This window comes from Muscardinus avellanarius, assembly GCF_963383645.1.
Source record: "Muscardinus avellanarius genome assembly, chromosome: 16".
NCBI lineage: Eukaryota > Metazoa > Chordata > Mammalia > Rodentia > Gliridae > Muscardinus > Muscardinus avellanarius.
Window position 1 is genome coordinate 51746349 of NC_137802.1, and position 24716 is coordinate 51771064.

At 51.6% G+C, this 24716-nt stretch overlaps 1 protein-coding gene across 1 annotated transcript in view; it reads right to left on the minus strand.

Annotated features, from left to right (window-relative positions):
* The window catches only part of ACLY (ATP citrate lyase), a gene marked incomplete at both ends in the record, with an annotated part of 54155 nt that extends 29869 nt beyond the window's left edge, over positions 1-24286 (minus strand). The window contains 14 exon segments of the mRNA XM_080712838.1: positions 992-1082; positions 2053-2207; positions 3649-3766; positions 6518-6579; positions 7268-7404; positions 10222-10340; positions 11062-11192; positions 14602-14681; positions 15089-15279; positions 15687-15749; positions 17902-18024; positions 19612-19795; positions 24152-24202; positions 24204-24286. Of these exon segments, the coding sequence (XP_080568964.1) occupies positions 992-1082; positions 2053-2207; positions 3649-3766; positions 6518-6579; positions 7268-7404; positions 10222-10340; positions 11062-11192; positions 14602-14681; positions 15089-15279; positions 15687-15749; positions 17902-18024; positions 19612-19795; positions 24152-24202; positions 24204-24286 (1588 nt within the window).
* Between the last annotated feature and the right edge of the window lie 430 nt (positions 24287-24716).

Genomic DNA, 24716 nt, shown 5'->3' on the forward strand with positions numbered 1-24716 from the left:
GTCAGGGAAGGGTCCCGGGACAAGCCTTTCTGTGCGGATGCCCTGTCTCCTTCTCACAGGACAGGAGGAGCAAAGCCAACAGAAGGGGCAGAAAGAAGCCTGTCAGCAGAAAGGAGGCAGGAAAGGGCACAGAACCAAGGCGTGCAGAGAGGGGCAGGAGGTGAAGCTGGGCGGTGCCCTGGAGCCCGGCCTCCCCCAGGCCCTCTGAGCACAGCTGGGCTTTCAGTCTGTGGGTCACACCCTCTTGCTTCCAGCTGTTCTTTGTCCCCTTGAAGCACAGTATGGTGATTAGACCAGCATGGACTGGACCTGTCATTCTCCCTTGTGGACAAGGCTACTGGCTTGGGGACCACAGGGTGAGTCTTTGGGGGGAGCGGCACTGTTATTCCCCAGTGCCTCAGCGGTCTCGCTGTATCAGGAAGAGGCTACACAGGCTTCGTCAGCCCAGTGGAAATCGGGGTCGCTGAGCTAACGCTGGTGCAAGGGCTGGCTGGGATCATGTCTTGACGAACCAGGAGAGAGGCAAATCAGGTGAAGTACAGAGGGGCTGGCAGACAAGGTCTTTTCTTATGCTGGACTCATGGGCAGGGAATGTGTGTTTTAAGAGCTGCTATCATAGAGCCTGCTCTGCAGCCCTGAGCTCCTGTCTCCTGCCCTGCGCTCAAGAGGAGTCGGGGAGAACCTCACCTCCTGGTATTTCTGAAACCCTGTCTCCTCCAGTCTTCCAGATCAGCTCACAGTCCCCTGGGGAGACCAGGGTGAAAACAGAGGGAGAGTGAAGTGACCGAGGCACAGGGTGGCTCTCCAGCCTCAGGAGAGCCCACAGGGAGGCTCACACCACCTCCTCCTGTCTCATGCCCATCCCATGCCCCAAGTCCACTCCCGCGGAGCCCAAACAGCTTTCCATCCATCTCTGCCAGTCCAGACAGGACCAGGAAAGGGAGGAGAGAGAGGGAGAGCACCGAGGGGCCGTGCAAGCCCCACCAGGTACCTTGAGGCATGGCAGGCTTGGCCTTCTTCGCCGGGGCAACCTCATCTGCCCTGGACTCAGAGAAAGACGCTGTCCTGCTGGGTGCTGGAGTCTGCGCGGTACAAGGGGAGACAGGTAAGGGTCACAGTTGGCAGATAAGAGAGAAGCCACTGGTGCTCAAGGCCCCGAAGACATCAGGTGAAGCACTGGTATTTATGTATTTATTTTTTGCGTTAATGGGAGCCAGGCGTGGTGCTGCACGCTTATGTAATCCCAGCCTTTGGGAGGCTGAGACAGGAGGATCTGGGTTCATGGACAGCCTCAGCTACTTAGTGAGGCCCTTTGCAACTCAGTGAGACCCTGTTTCAAAATAAAGAATAAAAAATAGGGCTAGGGTTGTAGCTCGGAGGTAGAATGCCCCTGGGTTCCATCCCCAGTACTGCAAAAAAAAAAAAAAAAAAAAAAAAAAGAAGAAGAAAAAAAGAAAAAGAAAAAGGAGCCAAGTGTGCTGTGTGCTTGTGCTTGTAATCCCAGTACTTGAGAGGCCAAGACATGAGGATTATAGGTTTGCGGTTAGCCTCAGCAACTTAGTGAGCCCTATTTCAAAATAAAAAATAAGGCCGGGAGTGGTGGAGCATGCTTATAATCCCTGAGCTTGGGAGGCGGAGACAGGAGGATCGCACTGGTTCGGAGCCTGTTTCCTAATAAAAATAGGTCAGGGAGTGTAGCCCGGACGTAGAAGGGCTTCCAGGAACCCCAGTACCACCAATAAATAAATAAATAAATAAAATGAAATAAAATAATGGCTGGGAGTGTAACTCAGAAGTAGAATGCCTGTGTTCAATCCACAGTACCATACACATATATACATACAATAAACAAAAATGCCTGGAGGTGTAGCTTGGAGGGGAAAAGCCCCTGAATTCAACCCCCAGCACAAAAAATAAATCAGTACTAAACTCCCCCATATTTTCCTTATTCCCCTGAATGGCAGAAGAGGGACACTATATTCTGGATTAGGGGACAGGGAGGGGGAGCACTATGGCTCCTTAGGTCATGGCAAGTGGAAGGCTGGTACCTACCGATGTGCTCCCGCTGGCATTGAGGAGGAAGTTGGCAGTGTGGGCCGCTGTAGGTGGCTGATTGGGGATGGGTCGCTGGCCTAGGGCCATCCCCACAATGGCTGTCATGTGAGTCTCTGTTCCAAAGACGTGGATGGGGATCCCAGTGGTCTTCCCTGTGAGGAAAGGAAAAGAGCACTTGATGTGACTCCCTGTACAAGTGCCGAGTCCACAGGACTTCACAAAGGCCCTGGCAGCCTTGCTTCATGGCTGGTGCTTCTGGGGCAAGACCATTTATCCAGGACAAATGGCTGTCAAAACCATGCTACCACCAGGCTGGGTGTGGTGGCACACACCTGTAATCCCAGCATTCAGGAGGCAGAGACCGGAGGATCGTGGTTCGCAGACACCCTTAGCTACTTAGTGAGGCCCTTTGCAACTCAGTGAGAGCCTGTTTCAAAAAAATAAAGACTAAAAAATAGGACCAGGGGGTATAGCTTGGAGGTAGAATGCCCCTGGGTTCTAATCCCAGTACAAAAAACACCACCACAAAAAACCACAACCATGCCACCTAACAAATCTTTCTAAACATCACCTGTTGATAAGAGGAAAAAGCAGCCTCAAGTGGCCAAAAGGGTTTTTGTTTTTTTTCTCTTGCAGTACTGGGGATGGAACCCAGAGGCATTCTACCTCCAACCTACACCCCCAGCCTGATTTTTTGGTCTTTTATTTTATTTATTTATTTATTTATTTATTTATTTATTTATTTATTTGGTGGTACTAGGGATGGAACCTAGGGGCATTCTCCTATTTTTACATTTTATTTGGAGACAGGGTCCCTTAAGCCAGCTGAGGCTGGCTTCGAACCTGCATGATCCTCCTGTCTCAGCCTCCCAAGTGCGGGGATTACAAGCGTGCGCCACCACGCCCGGCTGTAGTCTTTATTTTGAAACAGGGTCTCACTGAGTTGCAGAGGGCCCCATTAAGTAGAGGCTAGCTGTCCACAAACTGCAATCCTCCTGTCTCAGCCTCCCAAATGCTGGGATTACAAGTGTGCACCACCACACCCGACGGCCAAAAGGATTATTAGTGTGCACTCCTGATCATGGCCCTGCTCCTTGCTCCCCAACCTTCACCGCCCTTGTCTCCTGTGTTGGCTCATGCCTGCCTCCCTGGCCTGGGCTCTCTCTCCTTAACACCCTTTCCTTTTTTTTTTTTTATTATAGATACAACCAGGGCATTCTACCTGAGCTACACCCCCAGTCCTAGTTTACTCTTATTTTAAAACAAGGTCTCACTAAGTTACTGAAGGTCTCACTAAGTTGCTGAGGCTGGCCCCCAACCTGTGATCCTCCTGTCTCAAGTCTCCCAAGTACTGGGATCACAGGCACGCACATGCACCTCCATGCCCAGCTGTCTGTATTTAACCATGGAGCTGAATGACAAAGCTCTTTCTCATTCTCAAATTCAAACAGGCACTCTGCCAGGGAAGAAGAAAAAGCTGCATGTGCAGAGAGGGGAGTGGGAGAGCATGAAAGAGCCCAAAGACACACTCTGCAGCCCAAGGAGGCAGGACACCCACCCTCAAAGAGGGAGCGGGCAACGTGCCCCTCTTACCGACTTCTCCCATCACCCGTAAGCCCTCCTGATAGTTGGGGCCACCTCTTCGGACAAAGATGGTGACTTCGTGCTCCTTCAGGGGACCCTGGTAATCTCGAATTGCTCGCACGATGCCCTGAAAGCCCAAAGGAATGACAGATAGACGTGAATAAGTGAAGGCAGCTACAAACCAGTTATTTACAGCTGCGATAGAGAAAATGCACCAGGTGTATGTGGCAAAAGCTTCTGCTCATAAATCCCGCAGGTCCTGGCGGTCAAGGATCATGCGCGGGACCTCCCTGGAATCTGCTGAAGTAGGAAGGTGGGGGCAGCTGAGCCCACGCCCTCAGTACACGCCTCCCCGGCCACCCACATCCGCAGGGCTTGCTGGTCTCCTTGTCCCATCCACAATTATTCTCATCTCTTATTGCAACCGTGGGGAGGGTCTGGGCTGGGGCCCCATGCAAGGCTTCGCAGAGGTACAGGGACAGTCTTCTTCAGTGACAAATGCTGCCTGACTGACTTAGAACAGCAATTACTCTGGATATCCGTCTACTCTGAAAAAATGGGAGGTGCAAAGTTGTGTCTAGTTGTATTTCTCCAGACTCAGCTAGTTTATAAGCCTTGAATCTAATTTGTGCCACCATAACAGTTATAGGAAGTTCTACCCAGTTCCTGTACCAGACATAACCACCCTTGCTAAGGGTCCTGCCTTTACTGCCCAAGGCTAATCCCAAGGTTTTTTTTTGTTTTGTTTTTTGTTTTGCAGTACTGGGGATGGAACCCAGGGGCATTCTACCTCCGAGCTATACCCCCAGCCCATTTTTCTTATTCTTTATTTTGAAACAGGGTCTCATTGAGTTGCAGAGGGCCTCACTAAGTAGCTGAGGCTGTCCGTGAACTGTGATCCTCTGGTCTCAGCCTCCCAAATGCTGGGATTACAAGCGTGTGCCACCACATCCAGCTAATCCCAAGTTTTAAAAAAGCTGCTAAAGCCGGGTGTGGTGGCACACACTTGTAATCCCCACACTTAGGAGGCGGAGACAGGAGGAATGTGCAGGTTCGAAGCCAGCCTTGCTGGCTTAAGAGACCCTGTTTCCAAATAAAAATAAAAAAATGGTTATTTTGCATATGTTTTGAGAATAAAGAACAAATAAATGTCAGCCATGGAAGTCTAGCTCTGCGGACGGGTCTCCCTCACTGCATCTGATTCCGTGGTCAAATCTGAAACAGGTACACCTTAGCAGCTTTTTTATTTATTTGTTTATTTATTTTTTTGGTGGTACTGGGTTTCCTGGAAACCCTTCTACCTCCGGGCTACACTCCCAGACCTATTTTATATTTTTTGAAACCGGGTCTCTTAAGTCAGCGCGGCTGACTTTGAACCTGCGCGATCCTCCTGTCTCTGCCTCCCAAGCGCTGGGATTACAAGTGTGCGCCACCACGCCCGGCCTTTTATTTATTTATTTATTTTTGGTGGTACTGGGGTTCCTGGAAGCCCTTCTTCCTCCGGGCTACACTCCCAGACCTATTTTATATTTTTGAAACAGGGTCTCTTACGCCAGCACGGCTGGCTTCGAACCTGCGCGATCCTCCTTGTCTCCGCCTCCCAAGCGCGGGGATTACAAGCGTGCGCCACCACGCCCGGCATATTTTTATTTTTTAATTTTTTGGTGGTACTAGGGATGGAACCTTTCTACCTCCAGGCTACACTCCCAGAACTATTTTATATTTTTATTTGGAAACAGGGTCTCTTAAGCCAGCAAGGCTGGCTTCAAACCTGCACGATCCTCCTGTCTCCGCCTCCCAAGAGCATGATTACAAGTGTACACCACCACGCCCGGCTATTCTTTATTTTAAAACGAAGTCTCACTAAGTTTAGGAGGGCCTCACTAAGTAGCTGAGGCTGGTGATCCTTCTGTTTCAGCCTCCCAAGCACTAGGATTACAAGCATGTGCTACCATGCCTGGCTATTTTATTTTTTTGGTGGTACTAGGGATTAGACACCCAGGAGCACTGTATCTCTGAGCTATACCCCCAGCCCCATTTTATTTCTTTATTTTGAATCAGAGTCTTACTAGGTTGATGAGAGTCTCACTATTTGCTAAGGCTGTTTTCAAATCTGTGATCCTCTTGTTTCAGCCTCCCAAGCACTGAAATTACAAACATGTGCCAACGCACCCAGCTTGGCTCTCCTGGAACCTATGATCCTTCCATCTCAGCCTCTCAAGTACTGGGATTATAGGTGTGTACCACTAAGCCCAGCATCACATTTCCATTAACACATGTGCCCGTAACCCAGACCCATGCACATGGATTCAGCTTTACGGAACCCTGGCTGGATGGGCAAGAGCCCCAGCTGATTAAAACACTTTCGTCGCCGGGCGTGGTGGCGCACGCTTGTAATCCCTGCGCGTGGGAGGCGGAGACAGGAGGATCGCGCAGGTTCAAAGCTAGCCGCACTGGCGTAAGAGACCCTGTTTCAAAAATATAAAAAATAGGTCTGGGAGTGTAACCCGGAGGTAGAAGGGCTTCCAGGAACCCCAGTACCACCAAAAAAAAAAACAAAACAAAACACTTTCGTCATGCTAGTCTTTAGAAGGGGCTGGTCAATAAAAGATAAAAGACCAGAAGAGCCTATGCTTCCGATGGGAGAATTATGGTCCAGTCAGTGTCAGCTCCTTGCCCAGAGACATAGCTTCACATTTCCTCTCCTATCCCAGTGTCTTCTGCAACCCCAGCAGGCTCCCCCCCGCCCCCCCCCAAAAAAAAAGGAGAAACCTGGGGCAAGAGACCCTACCTGAACTGGGTAGCACATGGGAACTCAAACCTTCCTTTCCCCAAACCCGCTTTCCCCAGAATCCACACCGCTCCGGTGGCAGGTTACCTTGAAAGTAGCAGCCACATTGGTGAAGTTTGCGATGCTGCCTCCAATGATGAGGATCTTGCCTGGGTTCGGAATAAGAGAAAATTTGAAAAGTGGTTAGAGAGAGACTCGAGTAGGTCCCAGAAACCGAAGGAACCCTCGCTCCCGAGGGGAGCCCCCTCCCGCCAGGAGTCAGACAGCAAGACTGTGTCTTCAATGTGCACTCAGCCTTTTCAGCCCAACTCTCCAATACCTACACCACCAGGCAGTGGTTATTAAACCCAGGATCTCTACATCGTTCCTAGTTAGCATCTAGAATTCCAGCTTGGTTCCTGGACACCTCTTTGAGAATGGGTTGGTGGCATTCTCTCTCTCCTTTTCTCTCTCTCGCTTAGAAAGAGACTTGCTACGTATAGATCCAAAACACTGGGTGACAGGGAATCACACAGTCTGGATGATACACAAGATGGTATCGCTGTCATCAGGCACTGAGCTTACAGCAATCAGGGCAGGTACTACTCCCTTGTCTCTGTTTACTAGGCGGTACTGCATATTACCCCTTTGCCCTCTGAGCAGCCCCTCTGATAGATGTTATCCCTGCTCATCTGAAATGAGGGAAGCAGAGGTCCAGAAATGAAATGACTAGCCCCAAGTGGCAAGGGCGCAGGACCGCAGCCTCCGTGACCCAGCACAAAGCCGTTCCCGCTGCGGCACACTGGGCCGTCACAGGGGAAGGCGCGAGGTGTGTGCGCATGTGCAGTCGTGCCTCACCATCTGGGTGCTTCTCTCGGGTCATGAGGGAGAGGATAGTCTTGGCGTAGTCGTAGGTCTGCTGCTCACTGGGGGCACCTGAGTATTCGCCGTAATTGGCCAGCTCATTGACACCTCCTAGATCACAGATGGTATCACTGCCGGGAAGACAGAAGCATCAGTGCAGGCCTGAGGCAGGAGAGGGCAGCCTAGTGGCCTCCTGGGAGGACACACCGTCCCCTACCCAGAAGCACTAAAGTCAGCTTGCAGAACCAGTCTCTTGGTCCTTCAACCCTCAACCCCACAAGTCTTGCTCAAAGTCAACTGGGCTCCACGAGACTCTCCTGGGTGGCACACTCTGCCAACCCTGGGGCCCTGGGCTCTGGTAGTGTGGGTTAAATAAACAATGAGCAAGTGCCCAGTTAAAAACGTGAGAAAAACGCCGGGCATGGTGGCGCACGCTTGTAATCCCCGCGCTTGGGAGGCTGAGACAGGAGGATCGCACAGGTTCGAAGCCAGCCTCAACTACTTAGTGAGGCTCTCAGCAACTTAGTGAGACCCTGTTTCCAAATGAAATATAAAATAGGCCTGGGGGTGTAGCCTGAAGGTAGAAAAGCCCCTGGGTTCCACCCCCAGTACCACCAAAAACAAAAACAAAAAAACCTGAGAAAACACAAACTGTGGGAGTCCCCAATGGGCTCCCCGATAGAGAGAACTGTGTTGCAGCCCATGAAAGAGTGCCAGCCATCCAGAGAGGGATGGAGCAGATCACACATCTGTAATGACCAGATCCCTATCGTGCTATTTTTTTTTATAGTACTGGGAATGGAACTCAGGGGCTTTCTACCTCCGGGCTACACTCCCAGACCAGTTTTATATTTTTATTTGGAAAGAGGGTTTCACTAAGTTGCTGTGAGCCTCACTAAGTAGCTGAGGCTGGCTTCAAACCTACGCGCCTCCTGTCTCAGGCTCCCAAGTACTGGGATTACAAGTGTGCGCCACCACGCCCGGCCCTACTGTGCTTTTTTTTGCGGGTTTGGGGATCGAACTCAGGGGCATTTGACCTCCGAGCTACACCCCCTGCCCTATTTTTTATTCCTTATTTTGAAACAGGGTCTCATTGAGTTGCAGAAAGCCTCACTAAGTAGCTGAGGCTGTCCGCTAACCACTCCTACCGTGCTTTTATTTATTTTATTTTATTTTATTGCAGGTCTTGGGGACAGAACCCAGAGGCATTTGACCTCCAAGCTACACTCCCTGCCTAATTTTTTATTCTTTATTTTGAAATAGGGTCTCACTGAGTTGCGGAGAGCCTCACTTAGTAGCTGAGGCTGTCCGCGAACCACTATCCTCGTCTCAGCTTCCCATTCTGGATTACAAGCATGCGCCACCATGTTCGGCTTTCCTGCAGTGGTTGTAAAGAAAAAAAATTGCCAATTATTGAAAAGGGTAGGGCCGGGTGTGGTGGCACACACTTGTAATCCCAGCACTTGGGAGGCTGAGACAGGAGGATTTCAGTTTGTGGACAGCTTCAGCTACTTAGCGAGGCCCTTTGCAACTCTGAGACCCCGTTTCAAAATAAAGAATAAAAAATAGGGCTGAGCCGGGCGTGGTGGCGCACGCTTGTAATCCCCGCACTTGGGAGGCGGAGACAGGAGGATCGCGCAGGTTTGAAGCCAGCCACACTAGCGTAAGAGATCCTATTTCTAAATAAAAATATAAAAAAATAGGTCTGGGAGTGTAGCCCGGAGGAGAAGGGCTTCCAGGAACCCCAGTACCACCAAAAAAAAAAAAAAAAAAAAAAGGGCTGGGAGTGTAGCTCAGAGGTAGAATGCCCGGTTCCATCCCCAGTACCAGCATAAAAAAAAAAAAAAAAGAGAGAAAAGAAAAAGAAAAGGGTGTAGAATATGATCTCAACATTTCTACAAAGCAAAAAAGCATTGAAGTATTTATACAGGCATTAAAATGCCTGGGAGCACAAAACATAGCATGTTCACTAGCATACTAGCATGACTTGTAGAGGCAGCCAGGCAACTTTCACCTGCTAGTTCATTTTCTCTTACATTTGGGGCATATACAGCACTAACTATATAAATTAAATCTTTTAAAAATAACATCATTCTAGCTGGGCGTGGTGGCACACGCTTGTAATCCCAGCACTTGGGAGGCTGAAACAGGAGGACTGTACAGGTTCAAAGCCACCCTCAGCTACTTAGTGAGGCTCTCAGCAACTTACTGAGACCCTATTTCCAAATAAAATATAAAATAGGTCTGGAAGTGTAGCCCGGAGGTAGAAAAGCCCCTGGGTTCCATCTCCAGTACCACCAAAAAAAAAAAAAAAAAAAAAAAAAAAAAAGAAAATAATATCATTCTACCAGGCATGGCATGGTGGCGCACGCACGCTTGTAATCCCAGCATTTGGGAGGCTGAGACAGGATCGTGGTTCACGGATGGCCTCAGCTACGTAGTGAGGCCCTCTGCAACTTTGTGAGATCCACTTTCACTATAAAGACTAAAAAATAGGGCTGAGGGTATAGCTCGGAGGTAGATGCCCGTGGGTTCCTCCCCAGCACAAGAAAAAATATATAAATAACATCATTCTGGCCGGGCGTGGTGGCGCACGCTTGTAATCCCCACGCTTGGGAGGCAGAGACAGGAGGATCGCGCAGGTTCGAAGCCAGCCATGCGCGCTGGCTTAGGAGACCCTGTTTCCAAATAAAAAATATAAAAATAGGTCTGGGAGTGTAGCCCGGAGGTAGAAGGGCTTCCAGGAATCCCAGTACCACCAAAAATAAAAAATAAAAAAATAATAACATCATTCTGAAGCAAAGAGAGGCTGCAAGCGACGCTGTGGGGCCAGAAGCTCTGTAGGATGTCACCACTTCCATCTGTCCCATGAGCTATGGGCCCACACCCAGGTGAGAACCAGAGACTTCCAGCTCACGGAGGAGTGGACCTGGCTAGCATCCTGTCACCTGTACACGACGGAGGCGCCACCCCCGGCCACCATGGTCCAGATCCTCCCCTTGGGGTTCAGCAAGGTCAGCTTCAGGCTCGCCCCGCTTTTGGCATCCAGGTCAGCAATGTAAGCTTCCTAGGGAACCAGAGAGCAACAGGTTGGCCTTCACAAGGTCCCGGCTCCCAGGACCTCCCCTTGCCCTGAAAGCACACAGAGGTCATCCGACTGCCTTAAGGGGGCCAGGGAGAAAGAACTGTGCAGGGCCACGCAGGTCTGGGACAACACATGATGGTATCTCCAAGTACCAAAACCACCCACAGCCACAGTCACTGCCTGGGGACAATCTTCTGAACTCTATCCTCTGACTACATGGCTCTCTGCCCAAGCCTCAGCACACCATGTCACTCTGCTTCTACCATGCCCCACTCCAGCATCTGCCTGCTCCTCCCTCCCCGGGCCCAACAGCCTCTGGCAGCCCAGCTTGGGGAACTTCACAGAAGGCCTGATCCTGCTGGGAGGACTTTTGGGGGAGGGGGGAGCAATTAAAATTCTCAGCACCCTTCCTTCCCGACAGGATTAGGAGGAAGCCACTTGGAATTATCAAGAAGCAACAAATCAAGTTAAAAGCCCAGGGAGGTTGATTGGGAGCGAAGTCTAAAAGGATTTCTGGCCAGGATCCAGAGGCTTGGCTGCCTCCCACCCCCACCCCACTGGGATTTTAAGAAAATTAAATGGTCTTCCCATCTTCCTTTTCCTGCCAAATACAGTCTCAAAGGGGTCCAAATGCTCGTCCGAGATTAGTCACCCTGTCCCTTGGTCCCCATCGCCCTCCTTCTCCTCTCCAAACCCATCTTACCTCTGGATACGCCTCACGTCCGAAGGGGGGAGGAAACTCTATATCACCCCATTTCACTTTACAGATGTAGTCAGCCGTGGCATCCACCTTGGCAGCCAAGTCAAGGACATAGACGCCATCTTTGGTCACAACTGCAAGACAAGGAAAAGAAATTAGATATGGTTTCCAGGCAGAAGCGACCATCAACCCCAAACCTCTCCATCAGACCCCCCATGGTCTCCCATGGGGTCCCGAAAGTCCACCGGAAACCATAATGGCCCTTCTAGAAACATAGCTTTTTCCTGTTAAAGAAAAACAGTTTTTAAGGGACCATTCCTCACTCCTTGACCTTTTGGTTATAGGACAGGGAGATCTGTATTAGTTGACATGACAATTTTCAGACATCTTTAAAATATTTAACCTTGCTTTAAATATTTAACCATTCATCTATCCATGGCCCTTCCATTGGGGGGAAAAATTGCTTGGGAATATAGCTCAGTGGCAGAACATGTGCCCTGGATACTATCCCCAGCACAAAAAAATAAATATAAAAAATTTAGAAATACCTGGGTGTGGAGGTACAAGGTTGTAATCCTAGCACTTGGGAGGCTGAGACAGGATTACAGGTTCAAGACACTCTCAGCAATTTAGTGAGACTCTCAGCAACTTAGCAAGACCTTGTTTCAAAATAAAAATAAACCAGGTTTCAAAATAAAAATATACCAGCACTTGGGAAGCTGAGATAGGAGGAGCACAGATTTGCAGACAGCCTCAGCTACTTAGTGAGGCTCTCTGTAACTTAGTGAGACCCTATTTCAAAACAAAAAATAGAAATGGGATAAGCCAGGCATGGTGGCGCACGCTTGTAATCCCAGCTTTTGGGAGGCTGAGACAGGAGGATCGCACAGGTTCGAAGCCAGCCTCAGCTACTTAGTGAGGCTCTCAGCAACTTAGTGAGACCCTGTTTCCAAATAAAATATAAAATAGGCCTGGGGGTGTAGCCTGAAGGTAGAAAAGCCCCTGGGTTCCACCCCCAGTACCACACACACAAAAAAAATAGAACTGAGATATAGCTCAGAGGTAGAATGCCCCGAGTTCAAATCCCACTACCACAAAAAATAATAATAATGAATACAATTGAATTGGGGGTGTAGCTCAGAAGTAGAACATCCCTTGGTCCATCCCTAGTAACACACACACACACAAATTAGAAATAAAAAGTGTTAGCCAGAGTTGGGTGTGGTGGTGCATGCTTGTAATCCCAGTACTTGGGAGGTTGAAATAGGAGGATGGTGGTTCATGGCCGGCCTCATCTACTTACGCCCTCTGCAACTTAGTGAGACCCTGTTTCAAAATAAAGAATAAAAAATAGGGCTGGGGGTTTAGCTCGGAGGCAGAATGCCCCTGGGTTTATTCCCCAGTGCTGCAAAAAAAAAAAAAAAAAGTGTTGTTGGTCAGAAACAACAAGTAATAGCACAGTGTGATGGCATACACCTATAATCCCAGTACTTGGGAGGCTGAGAGAAAAGGGTTGCATGTGTGAAGACAAGCTCAGCAAGAAGGGAATCTCTCATCACTAGAAAGACTGTTTCAAATTAGTAATAAAAAATAGGAAGCCAGGCGTGGTGGCGCATGCTTGTAATCCCAGCATTAGGGAGCCTGAGACAGGAGGATCATGGTTTGCGGACAGCCTCGCCTACTTAGCTCAGTGAGACCCTGTTTCAAAATGAAGAATAAAAGCCGGGCGTGGTGGTGCACGCTTGTAATCCCTGCGCTTGGGAGGCTGAGACAGGAGGATCGCACGGGTTCGAAGCCAGCCTCAGCTACTTAGTGAGGCTCTCAGCAACCTAGTGAGACCCTGTTTCCAAATAAAATATAAAAAAAGGTCTGGGAGTACAGCCCGGAGGTAGAAAGCCTCTGGATTCCACCCCCAGTGCCACCAAAAAAAAAAAAAAAAATGAAGAATAAAAAATAGGACTGGGATGTAGCTCCAAGGTAGAACACCCCTGGGTTCCATCCCCAGTACCGCAATAAATAAATAAGTAAATAAATAAATAAATATAAGAAAAATAATAGGGCTGGGGATGTAGCTCAGAGGTAGAATGCCCCTAGGTTCAGTCCCCAGTATAAAATAAAAAAGTGTTGCCAGAGCTGGGCATGGTGGCACACACTTATAATCTCAGTACTTGGTAGGCTGGGACAAGAAGATCACAGGTTTGCAGCCAGCCTCGGTAATTGAATGAGACTCTGTTCCAAAACAAAAAATAAAAATAGGCTTAGGGGTATATACTGGTGGTAGAACGTCCCTGGGTTCCATCTCCAGTAATACATACATACACAAGGGCGCTGCCAGACATGGTGTCGCATGCCTATAATCCTAGTGCTCGGGACGCTGAGAACGGAAGACTGCAGGTTCAAAGTCAGCCTCAGCAACTATTACCAAATAAAAAAATAAAACTGGTCTGTGGGGTGTGGCTTAGAGGGAAAAGAGCCTTGGGTTCAATCCTCAGCACCACATAAATAAATAAATAAATAAATAAATAAATAAATAGCCAGGCGTGGTGGCATATGCTTGTAATCCCAGCACTTGGGAGGCTGAGACAGGAGGATCGTGGTTCGTGGACAGCCTCAGCTACTATTTAGTGAGGTCCTTTGCAATTCAGTGAGACCCTGTTTCAAAATAAAGAATAAAAAATTAGACTGGGGATATAGCTTGGAGGTAGAATGCCCCCTGGGTTCTATCCCCAGTACCGCAAAAAATAAAAAATAAAATAAATAAATAATAATAATAAATAGCGTTTCCAGCACACGCCGACGGCCCCAGCCTGTGCCTCTGGGATTCCTGGAGTCCAGCCAAGGGCAGCCGCAGAGTCAGCCGGAATGTGGGCCACACTGAGTCCCCACCAGCAGCCTTCACTTATTGCCACCTCACTGGCTACCCATCTTCCTTTTCCCCAGGGCCACTTAGCTAATTAAGTTAGCACCCTGCCATATGGCCCATTAGAGGCACTGCATCCTCAGCTGGAATCTGATTTAATTTTCTCAGCCTCCTGGACTTTGCCCTGGGAGGCCCTGGCCAGATCCAGCCCGCACCCCTCTCTCACACCACCTGCCTCCTTCCTAGCCTGAGAGGCTGCTGCAGCTCTTACCAGGGTTGATGTCAATGATTAACCAACTCCGAGAGGGAGGGGCGGGGGGGTCCTCTGGGGGCACGGAGGTAGAGGGCTTGAAGAGTCAGACCAAAGCCTCGGCACCCCAAGCCACTGGTAGGAAAAGCAACCCAAGAGTCAGATCAAAACCAGGACCCCCCTCATAGGGCAAATGAGGACCAAAGTAAAAAGTTGGAGTTGGTTAAAAGAGAAATGATCAGTTTTCTAAGAGTTCAGAAATAGGACACGGGATCAAATAAGCTCGGAGACTGTTCCAGGCACACACACCTGCCTTAAGCGGCCCTCTGGCAAAGTGGGGTACAGTTCTCTGAACAAGACCAGGTTCACTACAGGCACTGGGCCCCTGCTGTAACTGACCCTTGCCCTATCCCACCCCAGCAGAGCCTGTTACCAAGAGGGTTGATCTCCAGGTAGGTGAAGTACAGGTCCTCGTAGAAATTGAAGAGGCCAGAGATGAAACTGGCCAGAATTCTAGAGGGGAGAGGGAGAGAGGGACAGTCAACCCTTCAGCGAGAGGCCAGCACCCCTCCACCCCAACCTGCAGCAGCAGCCTCTCACCCCCACTCACAGCCCACCGCCGACACTTGTCCTGCCGCCCCCGTGCTGCAAACCCCGCTCCCTGGATGTCACCCTTCAGCCGCTGAGGCGGAAAGGAGCTGTCACACGGAGCCGGAGAGGAGGCGCCCAGACAGACAGGGGCAGGGAGGTGAGGGATGCCGGCAGAATGGCTCAGTGCAGTCTGCCTCCCAGCCAGTGCCCCGCCCTGTGTGTGGCCCTCTTCCTCAGGACACGGGCTGAGCCAGACAGGGAGGCCCGCTTGGCTTCCTCTGCTCTGTGCCCCCAGCCCCGCATTCTCCCTCCTGTCCTTCTCACTCAACTCTTTCTTGTCTGCAGGGGCATGGACCAACAGGTGTTTCTTGATGTCCTCTGGATTCAGCTTCTCATCCACACCGACGAGCAGCTTTTGGGCTTTGGCATCCACATCGCCCACATCCACTCCCCCCTCGTGGTGGAACAGAACATAGTCCCCTTCCCGGGTGGCGTAGATGCAGACATAGAACTCTTCCGCCTTGCGGGGGAGGAAAGCACAGGGCAGGTGAGAGAGACCCGACTTCACTTCTAAAATCCAGTAGGAAACATTCACCCAGGGGAGACTGTCACCATCTTCCCCAGGGGGGAAACCTCCCTGGCTCAGCCAGTGTGACCCCATCTGTGGTTGGGTCTTTCTCATCCCAGCACTGGGAAGTCTCCGCTGCTACCTGCCCTAATTCTGCTCTGCCGCCAGATAAGTCCTTTCTTCATCTCTGGAGTTCCTGCTCTGACCACGGGTCTGTAACTGTAGCACCTCAGAGTAGCTCCGGAGATGCTGGTCTCTTTGGCTTCCCCCCTTCGGCCTGACTCGCCGTTCATCATCTTAAGGTGGAGGAGCACAAAGCTCCGGGAGGGCAAGACCCAGCATGGAGCCGCCTCACGTACCTGACTGTGTGGGACAAAGGGCTCGATCAGAAAGTTCTTGAGGAAGCCTTTGGCCTTGCCAACCTGTGGAGGGAGAAATCAAGGGAGAAAGAGCTCAGGAGGGTGGCTCATCTTGCTCCCCAGGGAAGAAGGAGATGGAACCCAAGCACTACCGCCATGACACCCAGGAATGATTTTTTCCAGAAGCCAAGACAATGGAGTCACAGATCCTTAAGCTGGAACAGCCTCTGAGGCACTTTCACCCTCTTGCCCAGGGCCAGTGGCACCTCTGCACACACTGACCTGCACACGCAGCCAGCCCTTGCACACACACCTGCTTCCTGAGCTCAACGCTGCCCCACCCAGAGGGCACAGAGATCAAGAGCCATCTCCCTCCCGGCTACCACAAATTAAAAGATGTCAGACAAATCAAGGCCATTCCAGAGTTCAAGCAGAGATGGGAACGTGGGTAAGGTGGGGGTTGAGCACTCTGCTTGTCTGCCTTGACGTAGGCACTGTAGGCACAGTGACCCAGCCTGAGGACGTGAGTCCAGGCCTGGGGGGACGGTGAGAAAAGCCAGTGCTTGATGAGGAAAAATTCTCACACAGATTCTATTGTCTGAGGCCAACAGGCCTGCAGAGTTAATCAGTTTGAGTGGATCCCTGGCGGCAGCTGAGACGAGACAGCCCTCATCCCAGTAGGTCCTGAACCCCCCGCCCCGCCTGTGCGTCACTGCTGAGTCAGGGACCAGACAGTGATCCATCAGAGGTAATGAGGCGCTCTTGCCTGGTGCGACACTGCTGCCAGCTCAGATGTCCCCGACATCCCCTCCCTCCCAACAGCCAGCTGAGGTGAAAGGAGCTTGATGTGCTCCCTGAGGACACACTCCAGCCCCAGCATCCCCTCCCCGGAGGCCTGGGAACTCAAAGATCAGATGTCTCTGCCCCAGGCCCATGTGCATCTTCAAGGGTCCCTCTTAAGCCAGGCGTGGTGGCGCACACTTGTAATCCCAGCGCTTGGGAGGCTGAGACAGGAAGGTCGCACCGGTTCGAAGCCAGCCTCAGCTACTTAGTGAGGCTCTCAGCAACTTAGTGAGACCCTGTTTCCAAATAAAATATAAAAAAAATAGGTCTGGGAGTATGGCCCAGAGGTAGAAAAGCCCCTCGCGCCCCCCCCCCACTGTTCCACACACAAAAAACTAATAATTAAAAAATAAAAGGGTCCCTCTTTACCCATGAGGGCCAGGCACTGGGTGATTAAGAGCTGCTTTGAGGAAGCCCAATAAGGGAGGAAAACATCTTCATCTCCACCTTCATTCCTATCTCCAGAGCAGCCGAGTAGGAGAGCAGCGCATCCCTGGTGAGCACTCACACCAGATGGGTCCACCAGGCCCTTCAGAACCATGTGCAAAGCCAGGCTGCAGCCCCACACCCTCCCTTAGCTCCCAGCTCCCTTGGGGAGTGAGAAGAAGCAGTTTTACCACCGAGCATCCCTTTGCCTTCCTACACCATATTTCACTCCAGCTCTCTCGTCGTCGTGGCTGAAATTAATCACCGAGCTGGGCACACTGGATTTACTCTTTCAGCATCATTAACTACCTCATCCGAGGGTTTGGGCCCAATACATCACCCGGACTAAATGATTCTGCATCTTCCTTTTGCATCTTTATCAGTCTGCCCTTTTCAGTATGCACGTCTCCACACACAACCATAGCCTTTTCTGAAAATGGGAAAGAAAGCAGTTCCCAGATTGGGCCTCTGAGTCCCATCTCCATGACTGTTGTTAAAGAAACAGGCCATTTCTACCTGGCTCAACACTGTACCCCACAGTGCAATACGCTGTGGTCTGAACCAATAACAAAAGCAGTTAGGAAGCCGGGCATGGTGGCGCACGCTTGTAATCCCAGTGCTTAGGAGGCTGACAGGAGGATCACAGGTTTGAGGACAGTCTCAGTGATACTCTCATCAACCTAGTGAGACCCTGTTTCCAAATTAAAATAAAATAGGCCTGGGGGTAGAATGCCTTTAGGTTTGGGTTCCCTGATAAGGAGCTTGGGAAAAATCACAAAGACTGGCCCTGCGGCCTAAAGCCCCAGGGTGTCATCTCCACAGACCCCCGCCTCCCCGGCTGCAGTGTGACTGGCTGTGGAGTAAGTCACAGCGTCACTGATGTGGAGGTGGCTGCGCTGCTTCTATTACCACAGCACATCTGCCCTGACCCTACACCTGGACTCACCGTGGCCTCCTGGCCCAGCCGTGGCTTCAGCCAAGATTTGACTCCATCCAAAGTGAGGTTGACTCCAACAAGGCCAAGCTTCCCACGTCGTTTGATCAGCTGGTCTGGCTTGACTACCAAGCTCTGGAACAAGAGGGGTTTGCATTCAGAGTGAGGAAGGAGAGGGTAGTTTAAGAAGTAGGAACCTGGAGACCTAAAACACAGGACTACCCGGGAGACTTCCAATTCACCCAGCACCCAAAGCTAGCACCATTCATCAGTCAGGGTCAACTCTTGAAGCCTTCCCTCACCTGCCTCAGCATAATCTTTCTTCTGTAACAACCAGGAGTCCAGAGCCAGGATGGGGCCTGGCTGAGTAGATGCCCAGAAAATGCTTGCCGAGTAAGTGAATCCCTATCCGTCCCATAGGATGCGTGCGCCTTCTTATCCAACACTAAATGCCCCAGCCCGTTGGACTAGCTCCTGTACTCCAAAAGGGCGAACAGAGACAGAGCTTTGGGGTAACAAAGGACCTTCAACCATCTTCTGGTCAACCCCTTCCGGAACCCTATCACCGGGGCATGATGGTGCATACTTGTAATCCCCGCACATGGGAGCTTGAGACAGGAAGAGTGCAGGTTCAAGGCTACCCTCAGCAACTTAGCAAGGCCCACGGCAGCACAGTGAGACCAATCCAAAATAAAAAATAAGGTTGAGGTTTAGCTCAGAGTTAGAACGCCCCTGGGTTCAATCCCCAGCACTAAAACAAACAAACAAACAAACAAACAAACAAACCCTATCTACATCAGGCCAAACAGGGAGGCCCTATCTTAGGGGCCAGAAAATTTACTACCTTCAAGCTGCCTAAGAAAGGAAGGAAATCCCCACCAGGGGCCCTAGTCCTTCTGTCTGGGCTCTGCCAAAAAAAAAATTTTTTTTTTAATGTATATGGTGTTAGGGATTGAACCCATGGGGCACTCTGCCTCTGAACTACACCCCTGGCACTTTTTTATTTTGAAACAAGGTCCAAGTTGCAGAGGACCTAAGTTGATGAGACTGGCCATAAACTTTTGATCCTCCTGTCTCAGCCTCCTAAATACTAGGATTTTTGGAGTGTGCCACTGGCCAGCTCCTGTCAAAAAATTCTAAGAGCTTTCCAAGTGTCCCCAAAATGGTCTGGTAGGGATTTGAAGACAGGAGTTTCTGTTCAAGGCTGACCCACCAGGGTCCTGGCCACCAACCATTCCTCACAAAGTACAAGGTCACACTTCCTAATTGCCCTGATGTGTCCCTAATATGCTTCAGGCAGGGTTACGGGTCAGCATAAGCAAAAGCCTATTGTTTTATTGAGCATCTACCAAGTGCCAGGCAGGACACTAAATGCTTTCCAGATATTGCTGCTAATTCTTACAGCTCACAGAGTGCTATCCCTGTTTGACAGATGGAGAATCTATAACTCAGAGATGTGAAGTGGCTGGCCGCAGGTCACAGAGTTAATAAATCTCGTGGAAAGCTATGACTGAACACCAGTTTGTTTGTCGGGTTCCAAGGCCATGCCAGGGTACTTCCATGCTCAGGACTCAGGGAGAACAAGAGACCCTGCTCAACCTCCCACAGTCGTGATACAGGCAATCGGCGATCCCATGAGCCCCTGAGACATCGCCAACAAACCCATCACTTTCTCTTCCTCAGACAGTGGACTTGCAGGACCATGGTGCAGAGAGCGCTCACCTGGCTGAGCAGCCAGGGGTGGTCCTGCAGCAGGCGGGCCCAGTCTGTGTCAGGGGTGACTCGGGCATACTTGAACCGGTTCTGGATGGCCGAGGTGGTACAGATGTACTTGTAAAGGAGTTCTTTGCCCGTCTGCTCCGAAATCGCCTTGGCTGACATGGCTGCGGAGGGACCTGCTCTACCTGTTGAGGTGAGAGGAGCTGGTCAGTGGGGGGAGAGAAGTGGACTTTCCCAGCAGGACAGACCCACTCCCAGCTGCCCCCAGCCAAAAGAACTGAATCTCCACTTTTCACAAGGAGAAAAACAACTCTCCCCAGCAGGAGGAAGGGGACTCAAATGGCAGCTTCTGGCCAGGAGAGGCAGAGGACCTGGGGGATGAAAGGCCAGAGAAGATGGTGCAGAAAAACGAAGGTGGCAATGCCCCTGGAACTCTTGGCCCAACCCAACCCCACCTCTCCTCCCTCTATGCAAACTAGCTCGGCCACAACCACATTCATCCCAGAGCAAAAGGCAGCTCAAAGAGGCGGCCACGGTTCCATCTAAATCTGAGTGCTGTCCCACTCGAGATGGGCACACAGACACTGAAACACACCCGCCCGCCGGTTCCTGACCCGTGAGGAGCACAGCCAGAATTACACAAGGCTGGCCTCCCCACACCCCAACTCACCCATACACACCACCAGGCCACAGGCCAGGCCAGCAAGTTTACTTAACCTCAAGTAGGGCCACACTCCCAAGGCCTTGGGACGGAGTGGGGGGGAGGCAGGCAGAAAGGAGAAGAGTCATCTCAAAGCTCATTTCTCCCAGGACACTAGACTCCCACCCCGAGCACCCAGCAGGCAGAGGGCGGGGAACTGTGACCTTCGGTGCATCCTACCCACCCCAATGAGTCATCCAGCTGCTAATTTAGAGCAAAACAGAGTCCTCTCTGGGGACCACTCTGCACTGGTCACTTCTAACTGAGCCAGAGCAGGGAGGAGGCGGAAACCATCCTCAACTCCTTAATCACGTGTGTCAAGAGAAACTCATTTTAGGAGCTGGGGTATGGCTGAGTGGTGAAGCATTTGCCTAGTATGTACAAGGCCCTGGGTTTGGCTCCTAGTACCGCAAGGGCAGGAGGTTGGGCAAAACTTGCCCTACATGAGCCCCAGGAGGTATACTGAAAGTTATAACCCCATTATTGGATGAGAAATGCTCAGAGAAGCTCAACTAGCCAACAGGACTTGAACCCAAATGCTCTTCCAGCTAAGTCCTCAGAAAAATCCACAGCGGCCCAAGAACATTTTCTCCAAAGACCAGGCCCACAGGACCCCTTCACTTCAGCTGAAGGTTTATGATGAGGATTCCCTCATCTCCCCTCTCAACCATGGAGGAAGAGAAAGAAGGGCGGCGGGAAAGGAAATCAAGTCATGCACGACAGATCACAGGTCACTCCCGTCTGCCATAAAGAATGGAAGCTGGTGAATTTGCTGGAGCTTCCCACAAATACAGGAGGGTGAGCTGAATCAGTGGGCTACTTAAGGCATCCTGGTGTCTCTCCCTAGCTCAGGGAAGGCCAGCGCCCCAGGGCCACTCTGCACCCCTCCCAGGGCCACTCTGCACCCCTCCCAGCTGGCCGAGCTGTGGGGCTTCAGGTTCTTGTCCTCGCTTGGCTGCCTCCCTCCACCTCCAGCTAGTTTCCAGCTCTGCACAATGGGAGTATTCAGCCTGCTGTCCGGCCCAAAGTCCGGTAGCTGGGAAGGGGCTCTGAGACCTTCCCTGTTCTGGCCCTCCCCTGGGATAGCTTGGACTTCTGCTTCTCAGTTAAGTTTCTGAAGGAGACGCCCCAACCAGCCCCACTGCCCCACAGTCCTCCACCCCCACCCACTCCAGCTCCATTTCCCAACCTTCTTGACTCAGACCAGAAAAACTGGTCCTGAAATCAAATGGGTACCCCTCCACCCCCTCCCAAGCAGATCCCTCTCCCTGTGCACCCAAGGCAGGTCAAGCCAACAGAGAGGAGTGGGCAGAGACTGACCACCCTTAGCAGCTCAGATACTCTGCAGGAGTGATCACAAACCGCAGAAGGAGGCTCCTTAGCCAAGCCTCTCCAGAAGTCTGATGTCCCTAGCACAACAGCCCCCTCCCAGAGCAGATATAATACCCACTGTGGAGAGGACAAGGGAAGGAAAAAGAACCTTTTGGCAGCTTGGGGGGGGGGGGGTGCAGGGGGAGAAAATGACAATTTACTTGAGCTCCCAGATCAAATCTTAGACCCAAGAGCCCATAGGGTCTAAGAAAGGGGGCAGGAGAGAAGACACAACTGGATGGCAAAAATTTGCTGTTTACCAAAACAAGAGTTTTACCCCCAGAGCACTCTGGCTTCGATGAGGACATAGAGGCAGGTATTTATAGAATAATAGGAGGCCGAGTCTGGCCTCTGCATGTTCACAAGTGCTGGGTGAGGGGCAGGCAACTGGCTCACAAACCCTGGGAGGGGAATCTAAAGATAAATCAAAACTTGAGTCATTCAGTGGGATCTTGAAGTCTCTGGGCAGTAGTTCTTAAGCACTCTGATATCTTAAGATCTCATTCTCCTTGAGAATCCCAAGAAAATCCAGGAAAAATGCACATATTTAATTATGCTTTTTTTTTTTTGGCAGTGGTACTGAGGATGGAACCCGGGGGCCCCTAGCTCTATTTCTTTTTTTAATTTTTTATTTGGAAACAGGGTCTCGCTAAGTTGCTGAGAGCCTCAGTAAGTTGCAAAGGCTGGCTTTGAACTTGAGATTCTCCTATTTCAGCCTCCCAAGTGCTTGATTACAGGCATGAACCATCATACTAGGCTCTGTGCATATCTTTTTAAGGTGCTCACATAGGACTATGATTTGATGGTCCCCTGACCCAACACCAGTTCAGAACATTTGTTCCTAGTGACAATAAGACAAAGTGTATACCAATCTGGGATTGGAGAACCACCCCCCAAGGTCTAAGTGTACCTCTCCTAGCTGCCAAACCTTGTGATTATTTCAGGGTAGAGCTTGGATCCTAGGAACTGTTTACCAAGTCATAGGTAAATGTATAACTTGATTTCACAGGGAAATCAGGCCAAAGAACCGGAACACACACACATTCTCTAAGGAAGGGACCCTCTGAACTGAACGGAGCATTTTCTACAGACAGTAAGTGACTCAGAATTGAGTTTGCTCACAGCAGCCATAAGAGCAGAAGCAGCCCGCAGGGGAGGCTGAATGAAAGGAGGCTGTTTCCTAGGAAGGTGCCTGTGGAACACAGCCAGTAGGGAGGAATCACTAGGAATGCTCCATAGGCTCTCTCTCTGGGAAGGACAGAAAATATTTTCATTTTAAGGTTAGCATTTGTGGGACTGGGGTTTTCTGGGAGGACAGGCAATCCCTGGAGTAAAGGAAGGGGCAGAATTCTTTTGAGTGTCCCTTGTTGCAGCAAGCATTGTCTGAATGGGGTTGGAGACACCAGCTGCCCAGTGTCTCCTCCCCCCCCCCCCCCCCCCGCCCCCAGCGGTTTAAGAAGCTTTCTAAGAGGTGAAAATTACCCCTTTGACAACTGGGATCTACCAGCTGTCCCCCACCCAACATGTCAGAAAAAAAGAGGAGCTAAGCTGGGCGAGACACAGAGCAAAGTTAAAGGGGGTGTGTTGGCAAACCAAACTATACTTTACATCCCTCCTTACCACCCCTTCCAAAATCCTCTTCCCAGGTATACCCCCAGGACCCTCTAATGACATAACCTCTTGGTCCTGGAGAGGAATCTGCCAAGGTTGGAGAGGGCAGGAGGCGTTGGAATTGGCCCTCTGCCAGGGTTGGCAGGAGGGCGGCAGCAGCATCCTTCCAGACTCGGGGTCGGCTTTAGGGGTGGGGAGGCAGAGGGCACCCCCGCCATCTGTCGTTTAGGGGCTGGGCCTGAACGTAGCTCTGATGGAGGAGTGTCCTTCCAACACGCCCTCGCCGCGCGGCAAGGCCTCGGGCATCCTGGGGCAGCCCGCCGCGTGGCCCAGCCCGCTCCCTCCACTTCTGCGAGGAGCGTAAGAAGCGTAATCGATTCCCCACAGAACCAAGAGGACAGGCCCGAGTCTGGCTTGTGAAGGATTGGAGTGGGGCAAGTCGCCACCGCCTTCCCTACTTCCCGCCCCGGCATCCGGTTGGGGACCCGGATGGGGTCAAAAAGTGGCCCGAAAAAGCCCGAGGAGGCTCGATCGCTGCCCCCGGGTGGAGCAGAGGAGGGGCACCAAGAGGCGGCAAAGGCAATTTGGAGGAGGGAAGAGAACAAGGTCGGCGGCAAGCCCAGTGCAAACTCCCAGGACCCAGAATGTGGGAGTGTGTGTTGGGGGGGTTTCAGCACGCGGCCAGGGTCCGCGGCGAAGACCAGCCCAAACCTAAGACCCCCCAAAACTTCCGAGCAGGTGCAGGGTGGGCACGTGAGCACCAGCTAGCGTCGGGAGAGGCGGTTCCGGGTTGCGAGAGGGAGGCAGGAAGCTCCCGGGAGAGTGGGGGGTCCCGCCATGGAAAACAGCCGCGGTACTCACCTCTCCGCGAAAGTCCGACCACGGCGCTCCCTCCACAGGCCCGGCTCACCCCAGTACCCCGAGCGCTCCAGCCGCCGGCTGCCGCCGGGGATCCGGCTTTTGTCCCGGCCCAGGCGGGCTTCTCCCCGCCCCCATCGGCTCACGGCGGGAGCGGCCCCGCGATTGGTCACACGCGTTCCCTAGCCTGAGCGCCAGGGCTCCTCCCAATTCGCTGCCGCGGTGACCCCGCCCCGAGGGCGGGACCCGAGGGGCTGCTGGGACTTGTAGTCCAGCCGGCCCGTCCGCCCCAAGGAGGCGGGCGGGAACCGGCTCGCCCAAGTCAGCGAGGCCAGGGGCGGTGCCTCGGGTGGGGAGATGGGCCGGGCTACTCGAGAGCGGAACGCACACGCCTGGGGGACGTGGCCTGATCGCTTCAGGGGATGGGCTGACTGCCACTCGGTCGTGTAGTTGGGGAGGGGGTTGTTGGCCCAAAAGGCCGTAACCCTTCTTTAGGGACCTGGCCTCGCCTCCCTTCCTCGTTCCCCTGGGAGAAACTGACGTCCGCCTCCCAGCCACTTGTAAGCAA